General features: G+C 49.5%; 1 protein-coding gene across 1 annotated transcript in view; it reads left to right on the plus strand.

Annotated features, from left to right (window-relative positions):
- GRIK4 (glutamate ionotropic receptor kainate type subunit 4) overlaps positions 1-21,460 on the plus strand; it is a 232,778-nt gene that overhangs the window by 102,537 nt on the left and 108,781 nt on the right. Inside the window, 2 exon segments of the mRNA XM_038753600.1 lie at positions 7,780-7,944; positions 14,088-14,185. Coding sequence (XP_038609528.1) covers positions 7,780-7,944; positions 14,088-14,185 — 263 coding nt within the window.

Below are 21,460 nucleotides of genomic sequence, written 5' to 3' on the forward strand. Positions count from 1 at the left end.
TGTAAAATGGGGATTAAGACTGTAAGCCCCATGTGGGTCAGGGACTGTGTCCAACCTGATTAGATTGTAACTACCCCAGAGCTTAGAACAGTGCTTGACACATTGTAAGAGCTTAACAAATACCACCTTCTCCTCTTTTCTCTTCTCCTTCTTCTTCCCCCTCTTCTTCTTTCTCCTCTTCCTCCTCCTCCTCTTCTTCCTCTTCCTCTTTTTACAGGGGTTTGTGTATAAAATGCTCAGGTAGGGAGAGTAGAAATTAATCAGGGAAGCCTTCTTGAAAGAAATGTGGTTTGGGGAAGATTTTGAACACGGGCAGAGTTGAGTTCTGCCGGTTATGAAGGGGGAGAGAGTTCCAGGCAAGAGGGAAGGTTTGAGCAAGAGAGCTAAGAATGAGGCCCAATGAGTAGATGGTTTTAAGAAGCGTGGAGAGTGTGATCTGGAAGAAGAGAGTGGATAAAATAGGAAGGAGCATTGGTAGAGCATGTTAAAGGAGGTGGTAGGTGTTTTTACTGTGCTGTGGAGAGGAACAGTTAACCATTGGAGGCTTGGGAGGAGTGGAGAGATATGGGGAGCAACGGTTTAGAAAAATGATCCATTCTGCAGAGGGAAGTGTGATCTGGAAAGGCCTGAGTCTGGGGGAGAGGAGACCATGTCTTAATAATAATGTGATTTATTTCACACTGACTGTGGCTAACCTTGGGGATTGATACAAGATAATCACATCAGACACAGTCCCTGCCTCCATAGACCTCATGATTTAAGAAAAAGGGAGAAATGAGGAGGTTCTTCTTATTTTATAAATGAGGAAACGGAGGCCCAGAGGCGTCAAGTGACTTGTCCAAGGTCACACAGCAGGTCAATGGCAAAGCGAGGACTCCCTGTCCTGTGCTCTTTCCACTGTGTCACAGTTGCTCGCCTGGCCCCAGATATAGGGGGAAAACCATCTGGCTTACAGAGTCAGAACCAATGTGGCAGAAACTGGATCTTTATCAGAAATCCCCGGCGGGGCCAGAGAGGGGGCTGAGGCACGGTGGAGGGCATCCTTAGGAGCAGTGGAGGAGGGAAGGGAGCAGGAGGAGGGGATGGGGGCCTGTAGAGCTAGGGCTAGGGCTGCTGGCACTTTAGTGGGCATCCCTCGGGGCAGGGGAGGAGGGGTGGGAGCAGGGATAGGGGCTGAGGCTGCAGGAGTTGGGTCTAGGGCTGTTGGCACTGGTCATGGGTTCTAATCCCAGCTTCACCACTTGTCTGCTGTGTGACCTTGGGCAAGGCAGTTCACTTTTCTTTGCCTCAGTTTCCTCATCTGTAAAATGAAGATTGAGACTGTGAGCTCCATGTGGGACAGGGACTGTGACCAACCCCATTTGCTTTTATCCACCTTGGTGCTTAGTACGCTGCCTGACACATAGTAAGTGCTTAGCAAATACCATAAGAATTATAATTATAATTATTATTATTATTGGGAGCAGCAGCTTGGCTCAGTGGAAAGAGCCCAGGCTTTGGAGTCAGAGGTCATGGGTTCAAATCCCAGCTCTGCCAACTGCCAGCTGTGTGACCTTGGGCAAGTCACTTAACTTCTCTGTGCCTCAGTTCCCTCATCTGTAAAATGGGGATGAAGACTGTGAGCCCCCCGTGGGACAACCTGTATTCTCCCCAGCGCTTAGAACAGTGCTTTGCACATAGTAAGCGCTTAACAAATGCTATTATTATTATTATTATTATTATTATTATTATTATTGTTATTATTATCCCTGGGAGTGGAGGGACAGGGGCTGGGGACAGGGCTAGGGCTGCTGGCCCCCCTGTGGACAACATGGTTTAGTGGTTAGAGCCCAAGCCTTGGAGTCAGTAGGGCATGGATTCTAATTCTGGCTCCACCACTTGTCTTCTGTGGGATCTTGGGCAAGTCACTTCACTTCCTGGGCCTCAGTTACCTCATCTGTAAAATGGGGACTAAAACTGTGAACCCCATGAGGGACAGGGACTGTTTCCAACCCGATTTGCTTGAATTCCCCTCTAGTGCTTAGTACAGTGCCTGGCACATAGTAGGTACTTAATGAATACCACAATTATTATTATTATCAACCCCAGGAGTGGGAATACCACAATTATTATTATTATTATCAACCCCAGGAATGGGGAGGAGGGATAGAAGCAGGGGTCAGGGTGGAAGACTGTGGGGGCAGGTTAGGGCTGCTTGCCCTCCATTGGCCACCCCTGGTGCAGAGGGAGGGGGGAGGGACAGGGGGCTGCAAGGACAGGGATAAGGTCACTGTGACTCCAGTGGGCACCCCTGGGGACAGAGGGGACAGGATTGCTCTCACTCATTCATTTATTCAATTGTATTTATTGAGAGCTTATTGTGTGCAGGGTACGATAAAGAAATAAACAGATCCCTGCCCACAACGAGCCTACAGTCTAGAGGGGGAGGGGGAGACAGCAGGGGGAGGAGGGGAGGGAGGCTTGCATGGCATAGCAGATGGAGCCCCGGCCTGGGAGTCAGAAGGTCATGGGTTCTAATCCCAGCTCTGCCACTTGTCTGCTGTCAGCAGGTTACTTCACTTCTCTGGGCCTCAGTTACCTCATCTGTAAAACGGGGTTGAGACTCTGAGCCCCACATGGGACAGGGACTGTGTCTGACCCGATTTGCTTGTATCCACCTCAGCGCTTAGTGCCTGGCACATAGTAAGCGCTTAATACCATAATTATTATTATCACGGGAGCTGAGGGATCCAGTCTGCCCCCTGCCCTTCGCGGGGTCTGCTGGTCCAGGCAACAAGGGGGGCTCAGCCCCATTCAGCGATAAGGACCCCTTGTCTCTCCACATCCCACCGAGGCGAAGGACCCACCACTGTAAGTCCCTCGGAGCAGAGCCTTACGTTACTTACACTTAATAGACTCGACAGGGAAAGGTCAACTGAGAAGTGTTGTAGACTAGGATAAACCTGTATAGCAACATCTGCTTCCTGTTATAGCTGTAAAACTGCTGCTTCATTAGAGCCTGGTTAGCTTCTGAATCAAGCAACGGAATGTGCAATAAAACATGTCGCTGGGCTCCAAGCCCGCCCCATCACTCCACGTGCCTCTAGTCCCCAAGCAGGAGAGAGGGACGCAGAGACAAAGGGAGAGGCTCAGAGACAAAGAGAGGGGCACACAGTCAAAAGAGTGGCACAGAGACAAAGAGAGAGACACAGAGTCAAAGACAGAAGCACAGAGACAGGGAGGTACAGAATCAAAGACAGGCGCAGAAACAAAGAGAGGCAGAGGCACAGAAGGATAGAAACAGAAAAAGAGACAGAGCTAGTCAGAGAGACAGGCAGAAAGGCTGAGAGGGAAAAGAGACGGAAAGAGGGATAGGCAGAGTTGAGGAGATAGAGACAGAGGTAGACAGGAACATGGAGACAGAAAGAAAAAGAGACTTAAATAGAGATAGGGAGGCAGCAAAGCAAAGAGAGAAAGAGAAAGAAAGAGAAATAGAGACAAGAAACAGGAAAGAAGAGAGGAAAAAGGCAGAGACAAGGAGGCAGCGAAAGGTAGAGGAGGGAAGATGGGGAGACAGAGGAAGAAAGATAAAGGTAGAGATAGAGGTAGAGACAGAGAAAGACCAAGGTAGTTAGAGGTAGAGACAGGGAGGAAAGAGAGAGGGAGAGAAACAGGTCAACAAAAATGGAGAGCCAGGGAGAGAGTTACAGATAGGGGAAGGAAACGAGAGACAGAGAAACAGATAGCTAGAGCTAGAAAGAGACAGGGAGACAGAGAAAGAGAACAGTAGGGACAGAAAGAGAGGAAGAGAAAGAGGCAGACTGAGAGACAGGTAATAATAATGGTACTTGTTAAGGACTTACTGTGTGCCAAGCACTGTACTAAGTGCTGAGGTAAATATAAGATATTTAGGTTGGACACAGTGCCTGTCAATCAATCAATCAATCAATCGTATTTATTGAGCGCTTACTGTGTGCAGAGCACTGTACTAAGTGCTTGGGAAGTACAAGTCGGCAACACATAGAGACAGTCCCTACCCAACAGCGGGCTCACAGTCTAGAAGGGGGAGACAGAGAACAAAACCAAACATACTAACAAAATAAATAGAATAGATATGTACAAGTAAGATAAATAAATAAATAGAGTAATAAATATGTACAAACATATATACATATATACAGGTGCTGTGGGGAAGGGAAGGAGGTAAGATGGGGGGGATGGAGAGGGGGACGAGGGGGAGAGGAAGGAAGGGGCTAAGTCTGGAAAGGCCTCCTGAAGGAGGTGAGGTCTCAGTAGGGCCTTGAAGGGAGGAAGAGAGCTAGCTTGGCGGCTCTGCAGAGGGAGGGCATTCCAGGCTTGGGGGATGACGTGGGCCGGGGGTCGATGGCAGGACAGGTGAGAACGAGGCACGGTGAGGAGATTAGCAGTGGAGGAGCAGAGGGTGCGGGGTGGGCTGTAGAAGGAGAGAAGGGAGGTGAGGTAGGAGGGGGCGAGGTGATGGACAGCCTTAAAGTTGAGAGTGAGGAGTTTCTGCCTGATGCGCAGATTGATTGGTAGCCAGTGAGGTTCAGATGGAGGCAGGGACAGAAGCTCAGAGGGCTGGAAAGAGTATTTTGCTGCTCTGCTTGGCTCAAGGCTGCTCTGCTCAATGGGTCAATAAATTGCATTTATCGAGCATTTATTGTGTGCAAAGCAAAGTACTAAGAGCTTGGTAGATTGCAATATAACAGAGCTGATAGACAGTTTCCCTGCCCACAGCAAATTTACCTCCCCGGATCCTGCCCTTTTCAGCTTTTTGGCTCATATTAACCCCTTATCGTTCACCTCCCTGAGAGTACTTCCCAATTCTCACTGACCCATTGGGGTGAGGAATGAAGAATCCAAAGAGGAGACCCCAGGCCCCTCTTTCCCAGAAACCAGGGGGAGTTATTTTGGGGAATGTTGTAAGCGGGACATCAGTCCTTAGTGTTAAAGACTCGCCAGCAGGACTCTATGTTTTATAAGTAGGGATGGGATGAAAGGGAATTTAAATGAGGATCCACGTCTTTGTATAATGAAGCAGTTATTTGGCTGGACTTGGCAATGTATAAAGTTTTAAAACTTGCCTTTTTAAATGCTACATCTCCCCTTCCCCCAGCCTGAAACTAAATAAAGCCCCATTCGATGCTTCCCTGCCAAACACCCTGTCTAGTGAACCGCTGGACTGTGTCCACTGGGCATCGCAGCAGCATGGCATAGTGGAGAGAGCATAGGCCTGGGAATCAGAAGATCATGGGTTCAAATCCCTGTTCCACCACTTGTCTGCTGAGTGACCTTGGGCAAGTCACTTCATTTCTCTGGGCCTCAGTAACCTCATCTGGAAAATGGGGATTGAGACCATGAGCTACATTTGGGACAGGGACTGTGTCCAACCTGATTTACTTATATCCACCCCAGCATTTAGTGTGGTGCCTGGCACACAGGAATTGTTTAGCAAATACCACAATCATTATTATAGACTGTGAGCCCACTGTTGGGTAGGGACCATCTCTATATGTTGCCAACTTGTACTTCCCAAGTGCTTAGTACAGTGCTCTGCACACAGTAAGTGCTCAATAAATACGATTGAATGAATGAGTGAATGATTATTACTTCTGACTCCACTGTAGCCGAGGAGAAGGGTTGTCCACCTCTCTGTCCGGCTGCCTCAGATGCCTGGACCTGCAGAGGAAAGGAGAAGCGGTCAAGAGGGCAGGGCAATGCTCCCACTCAGTGCTCCGAGGCTTGGCACAGCACATGTCAGATGTTGCAGGTGGACCGGAAGTCTCCCCCTTCTAGACTGGGAGCCCGCTATTGGGTAGGAACCATCTCTATATGTTACCAACTTGTACTTCCCAAGCGCTTAGTACAGTGCTCTGCACACAGTAAGCGCTCAATAAATACGATTGAATGAATGAAAAGCCTTCAGAGTTCATAGGGCAAAAAGCCCTCTCCTACCACAGATGGAGGAAGGGGCCCAGAGAGCAGAGCCCAGGACTGTGGAGCTCGTGGTTGCATCCCAAGAGCTGGTCCTGATTTGCTATGTGGCTCTGAAGAGGCCCTCACCCTTTCTGGGCCCAGTTTTCCCCAAAGACTAATCCTGCCTGAAGATTTGATAATGCAGGTCCATTACCCCACCAGGATGTCAAGCAGATCAGGAGAAGCAGATTGGCCTACTAAATAGAGCAGTCTATTTAGTAGGGCATGGGCCTGAGAGTTAGAAGGACTGGGCTCTAATCCCAGTTCTGCTATTTGTCTGCGGTGTGATCTTGGGAAAGTCACTAACTCTTCTGTGCCTCAGTTACATCTTCTGTAAAATGGAGATTAAGACTTTGAACCCGGATACAGGACCTGACACATAGTAAGCACTAAATGCACACCATTTTTTTTTAAAAAAGAGAAATAATAATAATAATTAGGGTATCTGTTTAGGGCTTAATATATGCCAAGTACTGTACTGAGCACTGGGGTAGATACAAGATAATCAGGTTGAACACAGTTCCTGTCCCTCATAGTCTAAGGGGGAGGGAAAACAGGTGTGTAATTCCTATTTTACGGATGAATGAGGCCCAGAGAAATTAAGTGATTTGCCCAAAGTCACACAGTGGGCAAGTGGCAGAGCTGGGATCAGAATGCAGGTCTGGCTCCCAAGCCTGTGTTCTTTCCAATTGGCCACAATCCTTCTCCAGCTAGAGGCCCCTTCTCCACCCTACCACCCATTTCCTAACCAAGGCAAGTTCTTTCCGGTCTGCATCAGTCCAGGAACGAATTGCCAGACTGTGTAACCAGGTGCAACTCCAGAGAGTCTACAACATTTCCCGGGATTCCCAGCTCTTGCCTGCCTGAGTTCTGCATCTGAGCAGGCACAGAGTGGCTCTCTCTGCAGGCTCACTTGTGGACACATAGGATCAACCCAAGAACATTTATGGATTGAAAAAGACCTGTTTGGAGGGAAAGGAAAGGGGTGGAATCTTAGTTTCTTTCTGATTTTTAATTCCCACTCCTCCACTTGCCTGTTGTGTGACCTTTAGACAAGTCACTTTTTTCCCACTGTGCCTAAGTATCTGTGAAATAGGGAATAAATACTTGTTCTTCTTACTTATTGAATTCTCCCAGGTAGGACAGAGACTGTGTCTGACTTGATTATCTTCTGCCAACCCTAATGCTTAGTAGCGTGCTTGGCACACAGTAAGCATTTAACAAACAATATTATTCTTGTTATTTTTTTATTATTCTTGTTATTTCTTATTTAGTGGGACAGACTAGCAAGCCCAGAGATTTTTCCCAACCTCAGTTAACCCTGGGGCAGATGAGAGAATAAAGTCAGAGAACTTTGGTGAAACAGATGGAAATTGAAAGTAAAAATCATAAGAAATAGTCAGTACTAATGATAGCTCTAGCCACTTTCTTGCCAAGAGTTCAGAGCCCTTCAGATCTGTCATCTCCTTCGTCCTTAGCCCATTCTCAGGGGATTTCCTGCAATGGATTCCTGATCATCTCAAAGCTGGTGCTAATGCCACAGGTTTCATATGGAATTATTTTAAGTCCCAGAATCCAGCACTGTGAGTGGGGCAGGAAGAGGCCAACCACATTTCCCAAGTTTGGGGAGTGTCTGGAACCATCTTTGATGGGCAGTTTGGCCAAATCAAAGCGGAAACAAGCCAGAAGCCTGGGAGATCGGGGGATTGGACTGTATACGACCATTTTCTCCTTCATCCCCCCGCCCGGGTTCAGCAAAGCATGTTGACCTCTGACCCCTGTCGCGGGCCTGTCTCTCCCCAGCTGCCATCTTGGACGACCCAATGGAGTGCAGCCGAGGCGAGCGACTGTCCATTACCCTGGCCAAGAACCGAATCAACCGGGCTCCGGAGCGGGCGGGGAAGGCCAAGGTGGAGGTGGACATCTTCGAGCTTCTGAGAGACAGTGAATACGAGACAGCTGAGACCAGTACGTAAGACACGGCAGTGGGCTGCCGCCCCCTTCCTCAGAAGGCACTAGGAGTTCCACCGTCTCACCTCACCTCTGGAGGTGGAGGGTGGGAGGGGTGGGGTGTGCGCGCTGTCCCATGTGAAGATGAGCAGCCCAAGGCCTTTGTGAAGGGGAACTGTCCCCCTTATCACAGCTAACCTCATGTTCTGGCTCATTTCATGGGGAGAGAAGGCTTTTACAGTCCTTCCGGAGGCCCGTCTGAGCCTCCCGGGATGCGATAAGCTGCTGCCATCTCCTCAGTAATGAGACTGGACAAACTTGTCATTCTCCAGACAGTTAGACCCTAGAAGGACTCCAGCTAAGCTGATCTGATCCCTTCCCTGGCTGCGATTCGTGACCAAGGGGGCTCTGTGAAAGGGAATTGAGTGTCAGAGTCAGTCTTCAAGGCCAGTTTAAGGCATTTGAGGCAGGTGGGCGAGGCTGGGAGGTGGGGGGTCGGGGGCAGCTTTTCCCTTCCTGAAGATTACACATTCCAGTGTTTAATAATCCGCATGGCCAAGAAAGTCTCCTTATCACTGGTGCTCAGCCTCAGCAAGGACAGTGGGGTCTGAGATAAAGAGACCCCATGTGGGTTCTTTTGGCTCAACTGTTCATTCATTCAGTTGCATTTATGGAGTGCTTACCATGTGCAAAACACTGTACTAAGCACTTGTCAGTGGCGTAACTCACCCTCACTGCATGGCACTCATAATCTGAATGAATGCTAGGGTTGGGATTCCTCTAGACAATAAATTCGCTCTGGGCAAGGAACAAGTATGCTAATTCTATTGTATTGTCCTCTCCCAAGCACTTAGTACAGTGCTCTGCACATATTATTTGTTCAGTAAATACCACTGATTGATAACCACGCCCCAGGCTTCCCTTTATGAGTCTGCCCATCTTGAGAGCTTCTCTTGAGAACCAGTGTGGCGTAGTGGGTAGAACATGGGCCTGGGAGTCATAAGGTCATGGATTCTAATCCTGACTCTGCCACTTGTCTGCTCTATGACTTTAAGCAAGTCAGTTAACTTGTCTGTGCCTCAGTTCCCCTCGTCTGTATAGTGGGGATTAAGACTGTGAGCCACATGTGGAACAAGGACTGTGTCCAACCCGATTACCTTGTATCTACCCTAATGCTTAGAACAGTGCCTGGCACATAGTAAGTGCATAATAAATACTATAATTATAATTATATTATTGAGCATGATACATTTCTCATCAGATTAGTGGGGTCTCAATGGCTCTGGGCATTCTTTCTTGGGTTTATGGGATATCACCTAGTCTTCCACGCTGTCTCCCACCCCCCCCCCCCAAAAAACAAGTGTCCGTTGGCATTTCCAGGTGAGAGTTAGAGTTCCAGTCTCTTGGGATTGGACCATTTACATCAGGCATCACATTTTCCCGCTCTTCTGCTGTCCTTGGACAGACCCGCTTCCTCTCTCCTGGCTCCTCGGAATTCCTCTGCCCAGGGAAGAGAACTAGGCTGGGCCCAGCATTGATGAGGCTCGTTCATTAGCAGATGTAAATTTCCCTCCTCAGGGAGCCAGAAGCCTCTGATAACAGCACATTCCCGTTCCTTTGCAAAGTCAATGGATCTAAAATATTAAGTAAGATGAGGCAGGAGAATGAAAGGGGCTGATGTCTTTATCTCACATTGTAAAGCTTCTGGGCATCTTTTTCATTCTCCTTTTCAGGGCTCAGGGTCCTGAGTTGCAAAACAAGGCCTCTAATATCAGTGAAGACATGATTCTTCATTAGCATTTGTGAAACAAGGAGGATTTATCCCCTTTCCATCCTAAGGACATTGCAGGGGAGGGTGAGTCAGGTCTCCTAGTCTTAAACCAGCCCTGGAGGTGGTTTTGGAACAGTTATCCTCTGGGATAATTATTTCTGGGAGAGGGGGCCCTGTGGGTTGAAGGCAGATAGCCTATACTGTGGTGTTTCAAGTAGTTAATACAGGGCTCTGCACAAGGTAAGTGCCCAATAAATACCACTGATTGATCGATTGATTGATTGATTTGCCCACCCCACTGTGGGCTGTATGGACCACAAGAAGGCTGGGGCAGACTGACAGGCTGGCTGAGAGGGCATGGGGCTAGCTGAGGGGGCATGGGGCATGGGGCCAGCCGAGAGGGCATGCGTGACTAGTTTAAAGCAGCCTTGCCGATAAGGTCTGAGCACCTTCAGGCTCCCAGGATTTTTTTTTTTTTGATGTTATTTATTAAGCGGTGAATATGTGCCAGGCACTGTTCTAGGTTAGATGCAAGGTAATCAGGTTGGACATAGCCCCTGTCCCACATGGGGCTCCCAGTAGTAATCCCCATTTTACAGATGAGGTAAATGAGGCCCAGAAAAATGAAGTGACTGTCCCAAGGTCACACAGCAGACAAGTGGCAGAGCTGTGACTAGAACTCAGGTCCTTCTGACTCCCAGGGCCGGGCTTTATCCACTAGGCCACCCTGCTCCCGATGTTCTTAAGCTTGAATAAGCGTGGCTAATGTCATCAGGATCTCAAAGGAGATGAAGGAGTTTCCTCTTGGTTTCTAATTTGTGTGGGATATACCTGTGAGAGAGAGAGAGAGAGAAAGTGTGTGTGTGTGTGTGTGTGTGTGTGTTTGTGTGTGTGTGTGTGTGTGTGGTTGTGTCTGCCAGGCCCCTCCCCAAGATCAGAGAGGGGCTAGACCAACTCCCAAAAGCTGCAGCATTACTGCTCTCCCCCTACATCAGGGCTGTGTCCATCTGAATATCTGGTAACTCCCCCAGCACTTTGTATAGTGCTTGGCACAGAGTAAGTGCATGACAAACACAGCTGTTATTATCATCAGTCTGTCCCACCAGGACTTAATGGGTGATGGGCTCTCCTCATTAACCCAAGTACCTGCATCTCCGCAGCTTATTAGGGGTGTCTTGGCCCAGAGTCCAGGACCCCAGGAACTCCTCAGTCGGCCCTCTGTTTGTTCTGGTTGATCAATCGTATTTATTGAACCCTTACCTTGTTCAGAAAACTGTATTAAGCACTTGGGAGAGTACAGTACAAGTCCTTGGGAGAGTCCCCCCACCCTCTAGACTGAAAGCTCGTTGTGGGTAGGGAGTGTGTCTGTTTATTGTTGTACTGTACTCTCCCAAGTGCTTAGTACAGTGCTCTGCACATTGTAAGCGTACAATAAATACAATTGAATGAATGCATTGGATTTGGTAGACATGTTCCCTGCCCACAATGAGCTTACAGTCTAGAGGGAATCCAGGTTGGTTCTGGCATCTTATCAACTGCCCCTACCATTGTCCGCAGAAACCCCACCAGTGCCATTCTTAATGGGGACCCCAGGGGTGCAGGGGGAGAGGTGCATGGGTTTGGATTTGATGCCCAGGGCAGGATGCAGCTCAGGAGGAACATTCCATCCCAATTCCCTTGCTCTGAGTCACCCCCACTCCAACCCCTTCCCTCCCCTCTGCAGGTTTTGAGGTTCCTTGGTCCAGCAGGACCTGCCCGCCCGGAGAAGCTGGGGTTGGGTGGTGGGGAGAAGCCAGAGTGAGCAGGAGTCCAGGTTTTATTGCTTTAAATCCAGAGACATGAGGAGGTGGGGGAGTTGGGAGAGGGGAGACAATTTTCTGCATTTTATGCTACAAAAATCACAAGGACAAAAGAGTGGTGACATTTCCAAACAATTTCCAAATCTTGTTCTTGGGGATTTCCTGGATAGAAGGGAATCCATTTCCAGATTAATTGATGTTAAGAGTGGTTATTGATTCAGTAAATTTTGGGCATTCTCCATGTTCTAAATGTGGCACAGAAGTATGCACAGGATACACACCTTGTCCTCTGGAAGGACCAGTATTTGTATTTTCACTGTGTCTATCTTCCCAAGATCTTTCGTGTCTATCATCTCGATGTAATAATAAGAATTGTGGTATTTTTAAAGGGTTTACTATGTGTCAAGAACTGTACTAAGCGCTGTGGGAGATACAAAATAATCAGGTCGGACAGTCTTGGCACATAGTAAGCCCTTAACAAGTATTGCTCTTATTATTATTTGCCTCGGGGGGGAAACAGCAGCAGCTTAGGTCCAGCCTGTACTGAAAGAAGGATCATTAACAGATGGAGGGGAGGGGGGGAGGTTGATGATCAAGGCTCCTGCTTGTCCCCGTTTTCAGCCATCTCCCCCTTCATCAACCACCTCAGGCTCCAGCTGGGGAGAGTGTGTTGGGGAGGGGCAGAGGGGAAAGGACCCTATCCCTAATTGAAAAACCCAGGTGTGATTCGTCGTTGGTATTACCAGTCCTATCCCTCCCCCACCCTGCGCCCCGCTTCACCAGTGTGGTCAGTTTCCCTGGTGTCTCCACCGGGGTTGGGGAAATTTAGTTGCTATGACGACAGCACTCAGTTTCACCTCATTTTGTTCTTCGTTGCTGGGAAGGCAGAGACAAAGCAGCCACCAAATTCTCTTTGCTTCTCTGCCTTCTCCCTGCCACGGCCCCCCCACAGTTCTTTTTTCTCCCTATCTACCCCGGGGTCTCTTTCGGTCTGAGCATCGAAATTCCCTCTGGCCTCTGGGAGCTCACACAGTGGACACCTGCACACATACTCACACACTTGTGCCAGGCTTCAGGCAGCGTGAGAAGGGGGCCAATCTCCCCGAGAATGGCTAGCCAGAGCAGCTACCGAGCGTGGCAACTGGTACAACCCGCTCGGTGGCTTCAGCCCGACCTCCTGAGATGAGATGTTTAAGTAGTTCAGCATCTTGCCCTGGCTTTCCAGGATCCCTCTGGGTTGAGGTGACCTCTCAGCACGGTCCCCTCAATGCCCCCCGCAGCACCGAGCATCCGCGGGTTTGCTGTCGTGTTATGAGGACGGGCGACTGGGTTGCGGCTTGCCTCTCCTCAGAGAAGCAGGATGGGTTAAAACCTACCCCTGGAGGGCAATAGTGAGAATCTCATGGCCCAAAGTCCTCCCAATCAGTTTCCTACCAGCCTGCCAGAGGCTGGTTCATTGCCATGGCAGAAATTAGGCATTCCCTGCTCGTTGAAGCAGGCACCCTGCCAGTCTTTGGGGGCTTGCTGAAAAATAGACTCTCCAGCCCCCTCTCTGCTCAGCTCCTCTCTTGCAAGATACCCTGCGGCCCTAGGGGACACTTTTGGGAACCTGCAGATGTGGGTTGGTTGGATAAGGTTTAACCCCTCTCCCCCCCATGGAGACTACTGTAGATTCAGCTGGCCATCAAGCTGAGGGACAGTGTGGGCCAATGATTAGAGATCTGGCTGAGGAGGCAGGAAACCCAGGTTCTTACATGGCCTTGCTGTGTGAACTTGGGCAAGTACTTAACCTCTCTGGGCCTCAGGTTTCTTGTCCCTTCTATCACAGAGCTGGCTTCAGGAAAAATAGTAATAATGATTGTGGTATTTGTTAAGTGCTTGCTATGTGGCGTGCTCTGTACTAAGTCATGGGGTGAATACAAGTAAATCGGGGTGATAACAGTCTCTGTTTCATATGGGGCTCACAGTCTCAACCCCAATTTTACAGATGAGGTAATGGAGGCACAGAGAACTGAAGTGCCTTGCCCCAAGTGGCAGAGCCAGGATTAGAACCCATGACCTTCTGACTTCCAGGCCCGTGCTGTATCCACTCCATCATGCTGTTTCTCAATTGAAAGGGGATTGTCTGGGGAAGGGCAGCAGGTTCGTTGAAGAATTGCCAATAGGATTAATATTAACAGTGAATGGAGGTCCCTTTATTCTCTTGCTAGGATTTCCCCAGGCACCTTCTCTCTTCCTCCCCTGTAATCCCTCTTGCTGGTTTTACCAATCCTCCCAAGTGAAATGTACACCAGTTAGACTGCTACTCTATGCTACTATATTCCAAATTATTTGCTTTTTTAATATCTACTGAAAATCCCATAAAACTGTCAGGGAGGGAGATGTCCTGGGAAAGGAGGAGGCTCTTCTATAGAGAGGCTGTTGGCATGGTCGGGATAGTCTTGAAGGTTTGGAGCCAGGGGACTGGCAACCTCTATAGAGGCCGGGATTGAGTGTGAGTGTACTTGTGTATGCCTTGAACTTGATTGACTTAGCTGGTGACCCGGTTGTCCTTCCCTCTTTTGATCCCCCCACCTGCCTGCTTGCTGCAGTGTGCCAGATCCTCCCGAAAGGGGTGGTGGGAGTCCTGGGGCCCTCCTCCAGCCCGGCCTCCAGCTCCATCATCAGCAACATCTGCGGGGAGAAGGAGGTGAGTGGGCTGACCAGCGGGGGCTGGGGGAGGAAGGGAGGGAGGGAGGGGTAGAGAGAGCCGGTTGGGGGTTGCTGGGGGAGCAGCTGGTCACCTCTGTTCCCCGGGAACCCTTCATGACCCAATTACAAAATCTTCCTAAAGGACCTCTTACCCACATCCTGCCTCTGACCTGGAAACCCTTCCTTCTTCCTGTCCAACAGATGATCATTCTCCTCATCCTCAAAGCCTTATTAAAAGCACATCTTCTCCTAAACCCTCATTCATTCAATTCATTCAATCATATTGAGAGCTTACTGTATGCAGAGCACTGTGCTAAGCTCTTGGTAAGTAAAAGTTGGCAACATATAGAGATGGTCCCTACTCAACAACGGGCTCACAGTCTAGAAGGGGGAGACAGAGAACAAAACATGTGGACAGGTGTCAAGTCATCAGAATAAATAGAAATAAAGCTAGATGCACATCATTAACAAAATAAATAGAATAGTAAATATGTACAAGTAAAATAAATAGAGTAATAAATCTGTACAAACATATATACAGGTGCTGTAGGGCGGGGAAGGAGGTAGGGTGGGGGGGATGGGGAGGAGGAGAGGAAAAGGGGGCCTCAGTCTGGGAAGGCTTCCTGGAGGAGATGAGCGCTCAGTAGGGCTTTGAAGGGAGGAAGAGAGCTAGCTTAACGGATGTGTGGAGAGAGGGCATTCCAGGCCAGGGGGAGGACATGGGCCGGGGGTCGACAGCGGGACAGGTGAGAACGAGGTCCTCTCCCACTCCCTTCTGTGCACTTGGATTTGCACCCTTTATTCACTCCACTCAGCCCCACAGCAGAGCAGTTATCTACATATCCATTATTTGTATTGTTGCCTGTCTCCCCCTCTAGACTGTAAGCTCACTGTGGGCAGGGAACGTGTCTACTGATTCTGTTATTTTGTACTCTCCAAGCACTTAGTACAATGTTCTGCACACAGTAAGTGCTCAGTAAATACCATTGATTGACTGATGAATTAAAGGCAAGACTCACCAGAAGCTGCCTGGCTTCTGACAGAGTTGCCTCCAAACCCTGAAACACAAGACTGGAAGCAAATGTCAGTGTTCTGCATACAGTAAATATTCAATAAGTAGCTTTGATTGATTGACTGATCCTGGGACGGCTTCATAGCCCATCCAGGCCAGTATTCTGTCTCCGACAGGGACCTTGGAAAGGTTCCCCTTCCTGGGCTATCTGTCAGACAGGACGCTAACCCAGACCCCCTCTGTCATCCATTTGAGCCGTTAGCCACTTTCCAGCTAGGAAATGCTTCCATAGGTCTAACCCATATCCCTCTTACTGCAACTGATGCCTGTCCTCAGTGGAGACTGAAAGCATTAGTTCCCAGGGGTCTGCGTGATAACTGCAAATGGTTGTTTTCTCTCCCGGTGCGTTTCTCAGGATAAATATTCCCAGCCCTTGAGAGACTTTGTATTTGTCTGATGTGTGTCCTTGGGCAAGTCACTTCACTTCTCTGTGCCTCAGTTACCCCATCTGTAAGATGGAGATTGAGACTGTGAGTCCCGTATGGGACAGAGACTGTGTCCAATCCGATTTGCTTGTATCCACCACAGTGCTTAGTACAATGCCTGGCACATAGTAAGATCTTAATAAATACCACAGTTATTATTTTATCATGTTCCTTGTTGCTCTTCTGACCCCTAAGCGAGGTCTCCACTATGGTTTGCCCAAAGGATCAGTGGACGTCCCTGACGTGGTGAAATGTGCTTAGGAAAGGGAGGGGGGATTCTGGCCTCAAACTGGGACATTTAAGGCTGGGCCAGAGGGGAGAATCTGAGCAGCAGAGCAGTGTGGGATTTCTCTGTGGGGAGGAAGTCAGCTGGGGCACAGGCTCTAGAATCCTGCTACGTAAGCCCCATGAGGATGCCATCAGTGCCTGCTCTCCCGTGTCATCCTCAGGCTCTTCTCCCATCGTTCTGGAGGGTAGAGCTCTCATCAATGTGGGTTTGACACACTATGTCAGTGGCCGCTCCCAGCTTTTCTTCTCCAGATATTTCTTTCCCATGTTTTCTGAACCGTGGCACCCCTCCCGTCTCTGCTCTGATTTATTAACTGCAAATGTGATTGTTATTAGGGTCTCCATCCTCAGGCCTGGCAAGTCTCTGCCTGACAGCCGGGAGCCGCCACCTCCAGTTCCCATTCCGGCGGCCAGCTCTCTGGCCATCTCGGAGAGCCTTTTCTGCCCCCGGTTCGCTTCCCCAAGATTTCCATGCAAACCCAACCAGGGTATCCTTCCCCCTCACCCCTCTCTCTTGTCAGGAAGATGGGCTATGCCTCAGCCTCTCTCAGTCTCTCCTTTCTATATATATCCCCTAACCTTTCTGGAAGGGCGGTGAGGGGAAATGAAAACCCTTCCTATTGGGATGCTAGTGAAGAGGGTGAAGGGAAGGGCCCAGGCCACTCCCGCTGCAGGAGTTGGGCCCGTGGAGGCAAGGGAGCCATTTTCCACTAGCCAAAAGGGCTAACACCATGGCAAAATAATTTCCTTCCAGTGCAGCCATCTCAAAATGTTTTCTTCCCCCGGAAACAAGTCCTGGCCCTTTCTCACTTACTTTCACTCTGGAACCTACCACACTTATCAGAAGTTCTTCTTCATACCAGGCATAATAATAATAATGATGGTATTTGTTAAGCGCTTACTAGGTGCCACACATCGTACTAAGCGCTGGGGTGGATACAAGCAAATCAGTCCTTGTCCAACATGGGGCTCACAGTCTCAGATGAGGTAACTGAGGCCCAGAGAAGTGAAGTGATTTGCCCAGGGTCACACAGCAGAAAAGTGGCAGAGCTAGGATTAGAACCCATCACCTTCTGACTCCCGGACCTGTGCTCTATCCACTAACCATGCTCTCTTGCTGCCTTGTAAGCCTAAATTAAAGGAATGGCCCATGCCAGTATCTGATGGTTTACCTGCAATCACAATATTTTTTTATTAAGTTCTGTTCTTGCATCTTTTATTTTGTTTTTCTTCAACCCAGACCTCAAGACCCCAGGGCAGTGCTCTATCCCCTTGGGGCTCAGTATGGACTGACTGACTTTCCCTCCCTCCACTGCCCTTCTCCTGCTAGACTCTTGCTTGTGCTGTTGTTTTTTTTTGTTTTTGTTTTTGTTTTTTAATGGTATTTGTTAAGCGCTTACTATGTGTCATGCAGTTCTGAGCACTGGGGTAGATACAAGTTACTTAGGTTGGACACAGTCCATGTCCCACATGGGGCTCACAGTCTTAATCCCCATTTTAAAGAGGAGATAACTGAGGCCCAGAGAAGTGAAGTGACTTGCCCAGGGTCACACAGCAGAAAAGTGGCAGAGGCAATATTCAATCAATCAATCAATCAATCGTATTTATTGAGTGCTTACTATGTGCAGAGCACTGTACTAAGCGCTTGGGAAGTACAAATTGGCAACACATAGAGACAGTCCCTACCCAACAGTGGGCTCACAGTCTAAAAGGGGGAGACAGAGAACAGAACCAAACATACCAACAAAATAAAATAAATAGGATAGAAATGTACAAGTAAAATAAATAAATAAATAAATAAATAGAGTAATAAATATGTACAACCATATATACATATATACAGGTGCTGTGGGGAAGGGAAGGAGGTAAGATGGGGGAATGGAGAGGGGGACGAGGGGGAGAGGAAGGAAGGGGCTCAGTCTGGGAAGGCCTCCTGGAGGAGGTGAGCTCTCAGCAGGGCCTTGAAGGGAGGAAGAGAGCTAGCTTGGTGGATGGGCAGAGGGAGGGCATTCCAGGCCCGGGGGATGACGTGCGCCGGGGGTCGACGGCGGGACAGGCGAGAACGAGGTACAGTGAGGAGATTAGTGGTGGAGGAGCGGAGGTTGCGGGCTGGGCAGTAGAAGGAGAGAAGGGAGGTGAGGTAGGAGGGGGCGAGGTGATGGAGAGCCTTGAAGCCCAGGGTGAGGAGTTTCTGCCTGATGCGCAGATTGATTGGTAGCCACTGGAGATTTTTGAGGAGGGGAGTAATATGCCCAGAGCGTTTCTGGACAAAGATAATCCGGGCAGCAGCATGAAGTATGGATTGAAGTGGAGAGAGACACGAGGATGGGAGATCAGAGAGAAGGCTAGTGCAGTAGTCCAGACGGGATAGGATGAGAGCTTGAATGAGCAGGGTAGCGGTTTGGATGGAGAGGAAAGGGCGGATCTTGGCAATGTTGCGGAGCTGAGACCAGCAGGTTTTGGTGACGGCTTGGATGTGAGGGGTGAATGAGAGAGCGGAGTCGAGGATGACACCAAGGTTGCAGGCTTGTGAGACGGGAAGGATGGTAGTGCCGTCAACAGAGATGGGAAAGTCAGGGAGAGGACAAGGTTTGGGAGGGAAGACAAGGAGCTCAGTCTTCGACATGTTGAGCTTTAGGTGGCGGGCGGACATCCAGATGGAGATGTCCTGAAGGCAGGAGGAGATGCGAGCCTGGAGGGAGGGGGAGAGAGCAGGGGCAGAGATGTAGATCTGGGTGTCATCAGCGTAGAGATGATAGTTGAAGCCGTGGGAGCGAATGAGGTCACCAAGGGAGTGAGTGTAGATTGAGAACAGAAGGGGACCAAGCACTGAACCTTGGGGAACCCCCAGAGTAAGAGGATGGGAGGGGGAGGAGGAGCCTGCAAAAGAGACTGAGAAAGAACGACCGGAGAGATAAGAGGAGAACCAGGAGAGGACGGAGTCTGTGAAGCCAAGGTCAGATAGCATGTTGAGGAGAAGGGGGTGGTCCACAGTGTCAAAGGCAGCTGAGAGGTCGAGGAGGATTAGGACAGAATATGAGCCGTTGGATTTGGCAAGCAGGAGGTCATTGGTGACCTTTGAGAGGGCAGTTTCCGTGGAATGAAGGGGACGGAAGCCAGACTGGAGGGGGTCGAGGAGAGAGTTGTTGTTGAGGAATTCTAGGCAGCGTGTGTAGACAACTCGTTCAAGGAGTTTGGAAAGGAATGGTAGGAGGGATATGGGACGATAACTAGAAGGTGAGGTGGGGTCAAGAGAGGGTTAGAACCCAAGTCCTTCTGACTCACAGGCCTGTGCTCTATCCACTAGGCCACACTGCTTCTCTATACTACCCCTGCGGCTGGACCTACCAATCACTCAATCAGTCAATAGTATTGGACATTTTTTTTATGCAGGGCACTGTACTAAATGCTTGGGAGAATACATGAAAGAGAGTTGGACGACATCGACTCTGCCCTCGAAAAAATTCTGAGTATGGTGGACCCCTCTGGCTCTGGAAGGCACCAGCCCCAGAAGGTCAGGTGACAGGCAGATTAACTGTTGCTGATCATTGGCACTGCTGCTGGAGCAGAAGAAATCACTCCCGCTTCCAGCTTTTCCCCATTTCCGGCCCATTTACCAGGGGCCTGGAACCACCAACTCTGTTGTGTTGAGCTCTTCCACGTGCTTAGTACATGCTGTGCATGCAGTAAATGCTCAATAAGTACTATATAAATATAATAAAAAATATAGAGAAAAAAACCACGACATTGTCACCGAGATCTCTCTGGAGAGATAGCCTCCCCAGATTCCTCCAACTTCTGCTTTCCCTGTCCAGTTGAGCCCAGATTTTCCACCGTCTTTCTGGAAATCAAAGTTGACTTAGTAGGGGGGAAAGATGGGCCTTGTGCCCACTCAAGCTCCAGAGTGGCTTCGATTCCAAGATTGCCAAGATCCGCCCTTTCCTCTCCATCCAAACCGCTACCCTGCTCATTCAAGCTCTCATCCTATCCGTCTGGACTACTGCACCAGCCTTCTCTCTGATCTCCCATCCTCGTGTCTCTCTCCACTTCAATCCATACTTCATGCTGCTGCCCGGATTATCTTTGTCCAGAAACGCTCTGGGCATATTACTCCCCTCCTCAAAAACCTCCAGTGGCTACCAATCACTCTGCGCATCAGGCAGAAACTCCTCACCCTGGGCTTCAAGGCTCTCCATCACCTCACCCCCTCCTACCTCACCTCCCTTCTCTCCTTCTACTGCCCAGCCCGCACCCTCCGCTCCTCCACCGCTAATCTCCTCACTGTACCTCGTTCTCGCCTGTCCCGCCATCGACCCCCGGCCCACATCATCCCCCGGGCCTGGAATGCCCTCCTTCTGCCCCTCCGCCAAGCTAGCTCTCTTCCTTCCTTCAAGGCCCTGCTGAGAGCTCACCTCCTCCAGGAGGCCTTCCCAGACTGAGCCCCTTCCTTCCTCTCCCCCTCGTCCCCCTCTCCATCCCCCCATCTTACCTCCTTCCCTTCCCCACAGCACCTGTATATATGTATATATGGTTGTACATATTTGTTACTCTATTTATTTATTTATTTATTTTACTTGTACATTTCTATCCTATTTATTTTATTTTGTTGGTATGTTTGGTTCTGTTCTCTGTCTCCCCCTTTTAGACTGTGAGCCCACTGTTGGGTAGGGACTGTCTCTATGTGTTGCCAATTTGTACTTCCCAAGCGCTTAGTACAGTGCTCTGCACATAGTAAGCGCTCAATAAATACGATTGATTGATTGATTGATTGATTCCTCCCCACATCCCTCTCGGTTCACTTTTCTTAGGACTACCCAGGCACTCTCTTCTCGGTTTGGATCCTCAAACCCAGGTGGTGAGATCAGGCCCTGGACAGTCCCTCCATCGCAACCACAAGAAAAAGCTCCCACAAGACTCCTCTGGCCTTCTGGTCTTCTCCATCTCCATGAGGCCTCCCCTAGCCCCCTCCATCAGCCAGGGGGGAGAGCTCTGGGATGAGCTTATCACTCCTGAACTTCCCCATTACCCACGGGAGAACCAAGCCCTACAGAGAAGCAATGTGGCTTAGCAGATAGAACACAGGCCTGGGGATCAGCAGGTTCTACTCCCAGCTCCTCCAGTTGTCTGCTGGGTGACTTTGGGCAAGTCACTTCTCTGTTCCTCAATTATCTCATCTGTAAAATGGGGATTAAGACAGCGAGCTCCATGTGGGACAAGGACCGTGTCCAACTTGAGTAGCTACCCCAGTGCTTAGAACAGTGCATGATACATAGCAAGCACTTAGCAAATACCATCATCATTATTAGTAACACAGCACTGCTGCCTCTTAAGAATCTTCTGGGAGGAGAGGGATGGGAGGCAGGGGTGACAGCTCTGGATATGGCATTAACAGATGCAAAGAGAACCTGACACGGCCTTAATGAAGCTGAAGCAAAGCCCAGCTCTTCAGCTTCAAGGCCCAAAGCATCGTCTCCTCCAGAGATCGCCC

Source organism: Tachyglossus aculeatus, chromosome 11 (assembly GCF_015852505.1).
Source record: "Tachyglossus aculeatus isolate mTacAcu1 chromosome 11, mTacAcu1.pri, whole genome shotgun sequence".
NCBI lineage: Eukaryota > Metazoa > Chordata > Mammalia > Monotremata > Tachyglossidae > Tachyglossus > Tachyglossus aculeatus.